This window comes from Cucurbita pepo, chromosome 2, assembly GCF_057944985.1.
Source record: "Cucurbita pepo subsp. pepo isolate OVF chromosome 2, ASM5794498v1, whole genome shotgun sequence".
In the NCBI taxonomy this organism is placed as follows: Eukaryota; Viridiplantae; Streptophyta; class Magnoliopsida; order Cucurbitales; family Cucurbitaceae; genus Cucurbita; species Cucurbita pepo.
In genome coordinates, this window is record NC_141799.1 from 1,429,783 (window position 1) to 1,441,960 (window position 12,178).

The 12,178-nt window shown below is 37.1% G+C and overlaps 2 protein-coding genes and 1 long non-coding RNA gene across 3 annotated transcripts; 2 read left to right on the top strand and 1 right to left on the bottom strand.

Annotated features, from left to right (window-relative positions):
* The first annotated feature begins 1,927 nt into the window (after nucleotides 1–1,927).
* LOC111788185 (protein IQ-DOMAIN 6-like) lies at nucleotides 1,928–3,841 on the top strand. The gene is made up of 4 exons (XM_023668441.2): nucleotides 1,928–2,290; nucleotides 2,459–2,686; nucleotides 2,777–2,890; nucleotides 2,965–3,841. Exons 1-4 carry the CDS (start codon nucleotides 1,988–1,990, stop codon nucleotides 3,643–3,645), a joined length of 1,326 nt encoding a protein of 441 aa, XP_023524209.2. The 5' UTR covers nucleotides 1,928–1,987; the 3' UTR covers nucleotides 3,646–3,841.
* On the bottom strand, nucleotides 2,458–5,972 carry LOC111788347 (uncharacterized). Its single transcript, XR_002814142.2, has 3 exons — nucleotides 5,839–5,972; nucleotides 3,432–5,259; nucleotides 2,458–3,335 (listed from the first exon to the last, which is right to left on the bottom strand). It is a non-coding gene; the product is annotated as an uncharacterized LOC111788347 (long non-coding RNA).
* Nucleotides 5,973–9,703: 3,731 nt separating this feature from the next.
* On the top strand, nucleotides 9,704–10,610 carry LOC111788325 (Thioredoxin superfamily protein). The gene has a single exon (XM_023668654.2). The coding sequence runs from the start codon at nucleotides 9,816–9,818 to the stop codon at nucleotides 10,221–10,223; it is 408 nt and encodes a 135-aa protein (XP_023524422.1). The 5' UTR covers nucleotides 9,704–9,815; the 3' UTR covers nucleotides 10,224–10,610.
* The last annotated feature ends 1,568 nt before the right edge of the window (nucleotides 10,611–12,178 follow it).

Consider the following 12,178-nt stretch of genomic DNA (forward strand, 5'->3'; position numbering starts at 1 on the left):
AACACTATCGATGTATATATAGTGTATGGACAAATTACGCTCATTTGATATTAATTTATTTTATTTTTTTAAATTTTAAAACGTCAATTAGGTTTAATTTTAAATAAATAATTATTTAAATTATTTGTTAACTGTTTGCTCTCAAATTTTACTAAAAGGATGAAAACGTTTTAGTTCATATCACGTATTAATATGAAATATTTATGTGTCGTTAAAAAGAATTTATGGATAGTGTTATAGTAAGATTCAAATATTTACAATATATGATAAAATATTATTAAAATGAAAGTCAAAATTGAACAACATGATATTTATTTTCTAAAAAAAAAAAAAAACATGACATTACAAACAACAAATTAGATTAAAAAAAAAACATGGATATTAGTGTCGGCAATGTTTATATCATCTATTTAGTCAACTAGATTATTTAGGTTAAACTAAAAGTGTTGGGAGAAAATTATAATTTAATGAATATTATTTTAAAAAGTTAGAAATAATGTATTATTTATTAAATCAAATATGGTATTGCAAAATTTATTTGGAAGAAAACGAAAAAACATGTGGCATTGGATTTCGCGTTATCTTGACGATTGGTCGTCCCAGATGTCACCAGCTCGCTATCCAATTGGGCAACCCAGATGTACCTTTGATATATATAATATTATTTTTTCTTTTTTTGAGATTTGAATTAAATATAGTGATATTTACATAAAATATATTTGAATTTTGAAATGGTTTTACTTTTTTACCTGTGTATCGATAACGACAAAATGGGCATTTCAAACAAACAAACCAAGTCCGTAAGTCAGACTAAATTATTTGTTTTTTTAGAATCAATTTGTTGATTGACGTGGAATAAAATTTAAAAAAAAACACACACACACAAAAAGATTGACGTGGAATAAAATAAAATAAAAAACACAAAAAGATTGACGTGGAATATAATTTTGTAAAATAAAGAAAGGGAAATTTTAAAAAAATAAGGATTTTATGAAATAACTAATTAAATCTAAGATACATTTTATTATTATTTTATGCAAAACTCAATTATTTATCTTTAAAACAGTTAAAAAAAAAAACCAGTAAACTAAAATGAGGCTTTATACAATATGGTTCGACTTTTGTAATAGTCGAGAAAAAGTAGACAAAAAGTGAACTATTTTTATTGTGTCAATTTACACTATTAGCCCACATGCAAATTTAATAGTACTATTAAATGGACTAACAATTAACTAATCTCTAATATTAATAAATATCTTATTTATTGAGTTAGGTTCGAATCAATAATATTATTTTATATTTATGTAACATCTAAATTAAAAAAACCACATACCCTATCCTATGTCATACAAAAATTACTTTCCACGTTAAAATTCAAATGATTTTTTTAATGAAATAAAATTTAATTAAAATGTGAAAAAAACGAAACACAAAAGAGAATAGTGAAATAAAAAAAAAAAAAAAAAAAAAAAAAAAATAGAAGTAAAACAATGATTTTTAAAAAGCATTGGATTCCAAAGTGGGGATTAGATCGGACGGTGGGGATTCCCCGAGAAGGAACTAAAGAAGAGGGCATTAATAGAAGTATGTTTAGAGGAAGATTTGTCAGATTGGAGGTTTTGGTATGTAGCCGTGCCTGGCAGCGTGACTTTTCATGGATTTTTTCTTTTTGGAAATCGTGGGGTTGGTATCGTTAATAATGTAAAACCCCAAGGGTAAAAAAGGAATCTTGGAATGAAGCGGGACAAGTAGGCGTATCCGAACTCCATTGTTGGGCATTTGAAATTCAAATGCGAAGCTCTCGTTGGTTGTCGTGGTTGAAACACTTTTTTGTCTCTCTCACACGACACGACCCACAAAGTTTTTGAATTTTTGGATTTCACTTGCAAGAGAGTGACATTCTTCTCCCCCTCCCCTACACAAAAAGCCTGCAACTTTTCTCCTCTTAAGTTTTCACTATTGATATCTCTGTTTCGTCTCTGGTTTCATGGGGGGTTCTGGGAAATGGATGAAGGTTCTTATAGGACAGAGGAAGTCTGATAAGGAAGACAATGTGAGCAAAACTAAGAAATGGAGGCTATGGAGGAGCCCTTCAGGGGATTTGAGCTCTGCTTGGAAGGCTTATAAAGGGGCACATAAGACAGCTTCTGAAGGCTCTCATTCTCCTCGAGCCCCTGATTCTTTCACCGTCGCTGTCGCCACCGTCCTCCGTGCTCCGCCCAAAGATTTCAGGCTTGTTCGCCAAGAATGGGCTGCAATTCGTATCCAAACTGCATTTCGCGGTTTCTTGGTACAACTCTTACTCTTACTTGTTTGATGCCATACTTCTCAAGCTTGTTAGTGTTAGATAGTTCCACTTTCACTTCAAATGGCAGCTTTCGTGAGTCTTTGAACTTAGATTTAGGACACAATGTCAAGTACTTTACTGATTTGTAACTGGAACTTTTTGGTTTTGCAGTCTAGGAGGGCTCTTAGGGCGTTGAAGGGAGTGGTGAGGCTTCAAGCTCTGGTGAGGGGTCGTTTGGTGAGGAAGCAGGCAGCTGTTACCCTTAGGTGCATGCAGGCTTTGGTTCGAGTTCAAGCTCGAGTCAGGGCTCGTCGTGTGAGGATGTCGGTCGAGGGGCAGGCTGTGCAGCAATTGCTTGATGTACATCGCAGCAGGGCTGATCTCTTGAAGCAAGCTGAGGTTATTATAATATAAGGAGAGACTGTCATTTTGATTTGTGCACTTAAAGATGGCATTGAGAACTGAAGAATCAATTTGGTTAATTTGCAGGAGGGTTGGTGTGATAGCAAAGGGACATTGGAAGATATCAAAGCTAAGTTACAAATGAGGCAAGATGGAGCATTTAAGAGGGAGAGAGCCATTGCATACTCTCTTGTTCAAAAGGTATGGACAAAATTAGTTTTCTTTAGAGAAAGCATGTTACAGTTTGGTTCTTATGTGTATCTTTGACTGTCCAGCAATTGAAGGCAACACCAAGCTCAACCTTGCGAATGGATGCTTCGGTTTACGCTCTTAAGAATTATAAGTTCGACAAGAACAATTGGGGATGGAGTTGGTTGGAGAGATGGATGGTGGCGAAGCCATGGGAGACGAGGTTGATGGAACAATCTCGCACTGATTCGATTGAAGTCACTCCACCTTCAAAGAGCTGTACAGAGTCTGTTTTGTCTAAATATTCCAAAGGTTCTGAACCAAGTTTGGTGAAAGTTCGGAAGAACAATGTATCAACTAGGATATCTGCTAGACCTCCCTCAAGTGGGCAAACTCGTTCTTGTTCTAGCCCAAGTTCTGATTTCTGGTATGATGAGAGCTCTGCTTCATCTTCAATCTGCACATCGACGACTCCCGTTTCAGGGCATGCTTTCTCAACCATAGAAAGAACAGATAACAGCAGTAACAGTAGGCCGAGTTACATGAACCTTACCGAGTCAACAAGGGCGAAGCAGAAGACAAATAGTCACTTGTCGCTCCGAATTCAAAGGCAGTCCATGGATGAATTTCAATTCCTTAAGAAGTCGGCAGCTTTCTCCAATGGGGATTCTAAGAGCAGTGCTGGCTCTGATTCATCAGTCAACCCCTTCAAGCCATTGATGCTGCCAACACAATTGGGTAAGAATGGAACAAAGCTAAGGTCATGAGCAATTAGATAGAGCCCTGTTTCTGGTCATTCTAGAAGAAGAGTTCTGCACTGCCTTATTTCTCAATTCCTTCCGTCAAAATTGTGTATCACTAGAGAGAGTTTGTATTGTTTCAAAGGCACGTTGAACTAAAACAACCTGCAATGTCCAATGGAGAATGGCTCGTTCTTTGTATTATAGCTCTTGTTGGTCTTTAGTTATCCATCTTGTCTTTCCCACTTATGCAAAGTTTGTTTAGAACAATTAGCCTAAACTTTCAAGAAACATACATAATCTTCTTTTCACATAACTTTGATGATAGATACTTGCATTCAAACTGAAAGCAAAACATTCTTCATGTGAGAGGGTCTTAAACCACAGAAATGAGAACAATAGACCAGAAACGACTTAGCCTGTTCTAGATATGGAAACTTCTTCTGAAGATCATTAGCAGCTATTGGTATCTGATCTGATTGACAAAAGTCATTGATTGCTTCTAGCAACGTCTTTCCGACTTCTGGATGTCCAGCAACTAAATATACAACAGAAGCTGACCCAGCAACAAGTAGGGTGTTCGTATGTGACTGCACTGATGTAGAGTCTGGAGTGAAGACATTCCTTCAAACTGTCCCTGATTCTCTTGCTCTCAAAATAAGTGGTAGGAAGTCTTTTGAACCTCGAACGTTACGCTTCATTCTCTTGTCAACAATCTCGTTAAGCCGACCATTCAACTTCTGATCTGTTCGGTCAACTTTCCCGTCCATGGTGAATGGTATTCTCTTCAGGACTTGACTAAATGGTTCTTTGAGTATAAGAACAAGTAGTCCCAATATGATAGATGGATGGATAAATGTATGGATGGATGAGAATGGGGCATGTCAGAAAGTGAATGGATAATGGTAGGGTCGGGGCATGAAAAAAAGGATATGGGGATAAGAGAGTAATTGAATCAAAATGATGGAATGATAAGGCTTATAGATTGTCTCAGTCTTGACCCACTTTGTCATGCAGATAAAACCAGAGTGGCCCAAGACCAGCCATACTTCAGTTAGCTGATAGGATTGGGAATTGGACATTTCTCTAAAACAAAAGCTTGGGGGGTCTTTGTGAATTGTGAAACGATCGTGTCCAAACTTAAAATAGAGTGGAATATGACATTGTTCTTAGAACTTCTAATATATCTTATCTTAATCCCTCGCCACCATTTCTAAAAAGTAACCAATTTGACTTCGAATATGCTCACTTGCATATTTTCAAGGCCGCACAATCAATTTATTCAAAGAATAAAGGAACTAAAATGGAGTTTAATCCGAGCAAAATCAGTATCATTCACAGAGAAATAAATTGTTTTTCTATCCCCCTTTTGACTAAAGTTTTCTTTTTCTAGAAAACTTCATTAACGCTTAGCGATCTGTAAAAAACAAATTTTCCAGCTTTAAAAAACATTTGAAAGCAGTTTTTCTTTTCCCTCGTGATTCGGGGTGTGTCGTTTAAAAGTGTGTTCTCATCTCTTTTTTGGAAACTGTGGGCGCAAATATATAAAGCAAAAGAGTAGAAATGGTGGAGAACCATCGTGGAAAGAAAACTAACTTGGTAGTTGGTAGGCCCTGCTCTCGGATTTCAACATTTCCTTTCCTGTAGACAAAAAAAAAAAGCACCAAAAAGGAATTCTTATCAGTCTAGAAGACTTCCAATTTAATGCATCCAAGTTTTAAGAACATTGAAAAACCAATCACACATTCAACCAATGGACGTCGTTTCCAGTTCCATTCCACTCACCACCGTAAGCACAACTATCAGTCATAAATTATCACCGAGAAACCCCTGAGGTAGCCAATTCCCCAAGATCCGAATAGACATCAACGAAACCATGCATTAAATAGAGCATGAGCGTAAGAGGTAGCCATATATGGCAGACGCAAACACAAATGTTCGATTCCAAAAATTTCAAACTATAACTTCTCGATTTTCAAGTAATCAACACCCAGCGTTCCGACACTAGATTCGTGTAAACATATAATCTCTTACCGTTTTCCCTAAAACTCGCCCTACGATACCAATAGTTACGGTAGATTCGTCAAATCGTTAATCAAAAGCGAAAGAAAATCCACATGATACAACAGGTACGCCAAGGATAAACAGCGATCCATTTATTTTCTGTAAATACGAAATCAGAAACCTAAACAAATATATCAATGATGCCGGAGAAATTACCAAACTCTCGAAATAGTAAGTATCAACACCGAGACACCGCCAGCGCACATTGCAATGAAGTTCTTCTTCCGGCGACTCATCGGAAATTTCAGAGAATAACCATAGTAATCCTAACAGGCCAACACAAATTCAGTATCTTTCTTGGGAATCAAATAACGATCGCAGAGATTGTTCAGAACAATGATATGGGCCTCGGCCTCAGATTTAGTTGGGCCGGATTTAATCAAAAATATCAAAGCCCAAACTACTCGAAATGTTGGGTCCGATCCATTCATCCAATGGCCCATCAATAATATGAAACTATTTAAAAAAATATTTAATATTTATATCTATTTAGCTTATGAATTTTAAAAGATAATTTTATATTTAATAGATTATTGACCTATTGGTATAAATTTTAATTTTTTTTAATTAAAAACAATGTGGATTATATTTGCAATCTTTGTACACTATTATTTTAATTTAAGAAGATAATAGTTAATATAAAAAATAAAAATAATAGGGTGCGTACCACTTGCTTATAATTCCAAATGCATGCAATAATCTTAGACTTACTTTTTATTTAATAATTATCAATAAATATTATTAAAAAAAAACACACATAAAGACAAAGTACCTTAAACGCATCACATGCATTTCCATAACCTTTCCGAATATGAAGAGCCCCTCCTTCCTTCTTTGTCGTTTTCCTTCTCTCACTCTAGCTTCACTCTCAATAGACTTTGTGTTGCCCATTCTAGTCAGATTGTTCGGGTCAAACACAAAGTTGGGTTTGTAGATGAACACAACTCTCTATAATAGTATGATATTGTCCACTTTAAACATAAGCTCTCGTGGCTTTGCTTTGGGCTTCCCAAAATAACTTATTCCAATGGATAGAGTATTCTTTGATTATAAACATTATAATAAGGATGGGAGACGGTTGACTTTTAAAATTTTCCATTGTATTAACTACTAAAATTTTATAAAATTTAAATATTAAATATTTACGTGTTACAAAGGTTAAATATTATAATAATTTAAAGTTTTACACAAATTTTCATTAAAAAACAAAAGGAAAATGGAATTCTACTGTTTGCCACACTCCCACGTCACCCGATTTTGATCGGTGATGGAAAATCGGAGCACCGATGGAAGGGGGGGCTACCGGCTACGTGGGGGACGAGAAGGGAAGGCGGACAAAGGTTTAGATCATTACGTAAGCGGGGCCAGGCGGTGATCTGTGACTGTCATGTCAGTTTGCGTCACCCATGTGTCATGATAGCCAGTCAACGAATTTAATTTACCTATCCGAAAATAAATACATTGGTACTCTATAATTCTATTTATATAAATAAATATATTTCGGATAATTCTGTGTATATGAATGGGGCACTATCCAACGGCGCCGACAGATTTAAGGAGAGGCGAAATGACATGAAAGCAACCACTGAGAAACACTGGCGTCACGCGTGTTTTCCGACACTGTTTCTAATGGGGCCATCCACCCGGATTCCATATCCGGGTCATGGGATTAGCCCACCCAATGGATACTTGACACCTAATAAAAGGTTCGATATCTCGGTGCCTTAATTCTGATAGACGAGGATAGTGAATGTAATCTTTGTCACCATTCTCGTATAGTTACTATAGAAAAATCCTCTATCCTCTTATCCTCGATCCTCCGTCTTATTTGGGGTTAGTGTCGCACAGATTTAAACGTGTCTGCATCCCCTCTCCAACTAACATACCACTCGTTAACTGACTCTAATATTATCCTCCGTTATCCCTCAATGTTGTAAAAAGCATCTGTTAGGGAGAGGTTTTCACGCTTTTATAAAGGATGTTCGGTTATTTTCTTTAACTAATGTGGGATCTCACGTATGGAGATAGAAGTAGTGAAAACGAGGACGGAAAATGTGGGGTAAACTAGATTTTGCATGACACATTAATGAATGCAAAATGGGAATAATAGTTTGTAATATAAAGGATGATGTAGTGTGACGAAGGAGCATGGTTTGGGTATTTTTAAATTTAGTAACAAATAACTATGGGCGAGATGGTGATGTAGAAATTTATTATTTAAAGAAATTGTGGGGTATTATAATGAATAAGGAAATGTACTGGGGTAGGAACATGATTGGACATAAGAGAAGGGGTGGAACTGGAATTAATGTAAAATACAGAACGAAATTAATAATGCTAGCTTTTGAGTGTAATTGTGGGGCTTCCAAATTTAACGTTTAAAGTGGGTTTATTTATTAATTATAATTATTATATATATTTTTTAATTACTCGGAAACTGAGGATCTTTTTTTTTTTAATTTAAGGGTGTGGGGCCCACCAATGTTTTGATCATCTCCTCCACATATGGCAGACACCGCAGTGGCCACCATCAACGGTGGAATTTAAACGTGGACTTTTGGGTAAAGGTCCACGTCAGCCTCATAAAATTTTACTGCCCATTTTTAATTACCATGGCTGGGAATGCACGTGGCGTGGTAAAGGTGGGGTATTTTATTTATTATTTATTATTTATTTTAGGCCCACGATTTCTCCATGAGCAGAGGGAAGTAAATGGGGTGGCCACGTGGGAGGAAAGGATCGTCATGGTGACGAGAGAATTGAAGGTTCGCACCCATGATTATGTCATGGGAGTGGGACCCGGTGTGACTGGTCAGCATGTAGTCCACGTCAGATGACATTTTTTCTTTATAATATAAATTACTGAAGTGGCAATGGTAGAGGGTTTTATCTTTTGGTGACGTCAAGGTGCAATCTTACCATTCGACGTCTAAGTCAAAGTGACGTCATGGTTATTTACTGCCCATGTGATCCTTTCTCCCACGCTAATGCATGGGCAAATATCCAGTACATTTGAACCACATTGTATATCAATACACCCCAATTATCCCACGCGCCTCCTTCCATCGTGTTATCCACTCGATTCATCACCCATAATTACTCACAAACCCAACCAACCTATCCAAGCTCAACCCACCGGTCACGAACCGCTAAGTCGAAAAATCGGGCTTGTTTTTTTTTTTTTTTTGTTTTTTTTTTATCATTAATAGAATTAGTTTCGCCGTTTTAATTCGATTAATCCAAATCTTGTTTTACCTGACGACAACGATACGTGATAGATCCCACTTTGGTTGGAAAGAGAAATTAAAGTATTTCTTATAACGGTCTGAAAATCTCTCCATAATAGATACATTTTAAGATCGTGAGGCTGATGACAATACGTAATGAGTCAAAACATACAATATCTATTAGCGATGGATTTTGGCTGTTACACATGGTATCAGAGCTAAACACCGAGTAGTGTGCTATCAAGAATAACGACCCCCAAAGGAGTGGATTCTAATATCCACATTGGTTAGAGACGGAAATAGATCATTTTTTATAAGAGTGTGAATAATGTCCTACATTGGTTGGGGAGGAGAACAAATCACCATTTAAAAGGGTGTGAAAACCATCCCCTAACAGATGAAGCCTGAAAGGGAAGATCCAAGAAGAGAATATCTACTAGCGGTGGATCTGGGTCGTTACAATACCTCTCCCTAACGCATTTAAATCATGAAGCTGACAACGATATCTAACAAATAGATGGGTTTTAGTGGTTACATGGTTTGTAAAGGGGTAATTTTGTGATGATTTGGAAGGGAGCGTGTTAGACACGCGCTAGAGGTGAGTATTGTAGAAGTATAAAGGAAGTCATAGTTTGTGAAGAGGAGTGGGAAAATAAATAAATAAATAAATAAGAAATAAAATAATTGTAAGAATGAAGTGGAAGATGAAAGAGTGATGTAAGCAAAGGGCACACACTGTCCACTCTGTATTTTTTTTTTTTTTTTTTTTTTTATTTATAAAACCACTCCTCTTCTCCCTTAGTCCCCGCTTCCACCCCACTTCCTCGTTGACATTATTCACTTATTTTCTCTCTCTTTCTCAATTTTTTTTATTCCGTTACTTTCTCTCTCTAAAGCCCTCCGGCGATGCAAGGCCTACGACGCTGCTCCAACGACCTCCTCCTCCTCGACCTATCTCCGCCTTCCTCCGTCCCCTCCACCGCCTCCCTTTCCATCGACGTTGCCGAGTCCGCCGAGACACGAATCCGTCGCCTCATCTCCGAACATCCAGTCATCATCTTTAGCCGCACTTCTTGTTGCATGTGCCACGTCATGAAGAAGCTTCTCGCCTCCATCGGCGTTCACCCTACCGTCATCGAATTAGACGACCACGAGATCGACGCTCTCGCCTCCTTCTCCTCCACCACACCCGCAGCCACTCCTGCCGTTTTCATCGGTGGCTCCTATGTCGGCGGCCTTGAATCCCTCGTCGCACTCCACCTCAGCGGCCACCTCGTACCTAAGCTTGTCGAAGTCGGCGCTCTCTGGGTATGACTTCGAATCACCCACATCCCTTGTAATTTCAATTCCAATTTATATCATTGTAATTTATTAAAAAAAAAAAAAATTAAACAAATAATAATGGATCTATGGTGTTGTTGTTGGTGGTGAAATCAATAATTAAAAACCCCGATGATGCTGGAGAAAAGGAAATTGGGAAGAATAATCCCGGTACGATGGCGGCGAGTAGGCTATTTTAGTATACTCGCGAGATAAGGCATGACACGTGGTCGGATGAGGAAGATGAAATGAAAGCAGTAGGACTGGTGGGTCCCACGTAAATTATTAAGTAATCAGCACCGTTGAATATGTAGACTTTTGTATTTATACTTATACACTACTCTTTTACTGTTTTGAATATATATATTTTTTTTAGCGTTATGCAAGTTAATCTATATAATTAAGAGAATCTAAGTAGGGTTTAGGGTTTAGATTAAGAGAAAAATGAGTAATTAATGGTATAATTATTTAATTTTGACAATGACGAGGTAACGGTGAGGGAGTACTTACTGTACTTGAGATATTCTGACAGCAATTTCTCCAATAATTGAAGAAACCCTTATTTATTTATTTATTTATTTTATTTTAAATATGTATCCCAATAAGGAAAAGACTAATAAAGGGTGATGGAGTATTAGGAGGTGATAATTAAGGGTAATTAAGTGGGGCCCACAGCTTCCACTATCTCTAATCATTTAGATTTAAAATAAATTAAAGCTAAAATTAAATTAAACCTTTTTTTTTTTTTTTTTTTTTTGTTTTTGTTTTTGTTTTTGTTTACGTTCCTTTCCCCTTGGAAACGACACCCTCGGGTGATGACAACAGCATCACCCACCAAAGAACACAGTGCATTTGGAGGTGTATGTCAGATCGTGAAATCCACGTGGCAAACATGCAGTGGTGGGTGATGAATGTAAATGGAATCTTTCCAGCTTAACGTAAGAAGAATCTAATGAAGATACCGCCACCAATATAAAGAGGATGGAATATGCCTTCAAAGCCTCCTGACCAATTATTGGGTTTTCTTTAATACTTCTAATAATAATAAAAAATAATAATAATAATAATATCACCACCACCACCACCAAAACAAAAGAAAACATATAATAAGAACCAAACAACTATGTAATACCTAATTTGGGTCAAAAGCCCGAAGTGTGAGGCCCAGTGGATGGGTTCCTTGAATGGCTTTTGGAATAAAGTCATGATGATGCTTAGCTCTGCAACCTCACCGTGAGATGACTATGAATATGAGATTCCACCTCGATTGTAGAAGGGAACGTATGTCCAGTGAGGACAATATCTCATAAGGAGCCCACTTTGGTTAGAGAGGGAACGAAATATTCTTTATAAAAGGTGTGGAAACCTCTCCTAGCAAAAACATTTTTTATGAAGGGTGTGGAAATCTCTCCTAACATATGCGTTTTAAAAACCTTGAGGGTAAGTCAGAAAGAGAAAGCTCAAAGAGGACAAGTGGAAGCCTCTCTTTTTAGAAACCTTGAGGAAAAGCCCGAAAGAAAAACCCAAAGAGAACAAGTGGAAACCTCTCCTAGTAGACGTGTTTGGGAAAGCCCAAGGAAGACGAGTGAAAACCCCTCCTCACTGAGGTGTTTTATAAACTTTGAGGGGAAGCCCGAAAGGAAAAGTCCAAAGAGGACAAGTGGAGACCTCTCCTAGTATAGGCGTTTTAAAAAACTTGAGAAAAACCTGAAAGGAAAAACCTAAAGAGGACAATATCGGTAGAAATGGGCTAATATTCGTCCGATACATCAATTCAGCTGTTTCCAGACAGAATTTTGGTCACATGTGATGTTCTATGTTGTGTTGGAATAATGAGCTCAAATTATGAAGTATCCTGACTTCTACCTTTGCCTTTTTCATTTGCTTCACGTCCTTTGAGAATCTGTTCTGTTGTGTTCTTTACTTTTTTGACTACTGGAAACACCAAA

Excerpts from the sequence above, each read along its gene's own strand:
- LOC111788185 (XM_023668441.2), top strand. The coding sequence starts at position 1,988 with ATGGGGGGTTCTGGGAAATGGATGAAGGTTCTTATAGGACAGAGGAAG. Across the intron at positions 2,291-2,458 it reads CTGCATTTCGCGGTTTCTTG|TCTAGGAGGGCTCTTAGGGC; the intron begins GTACAACTCTTA and ends TTGGTTTTGCAG. Across the intron at positions 2,891-2,964 it reads CATACTCTCTTGTTCAAAAG|CAATTGAAGGCAACACCAAG; the intron begins GTATGGACAAAA and ends TTGACTGTCCAG.
- LOC111788325 (XM_023668654.2), top strand. The coding sequence starts at position 9,816 with ATGCAAGGCCTACGACGCTGCTCCAACGACCTCCTCCTCCTCGACCTA.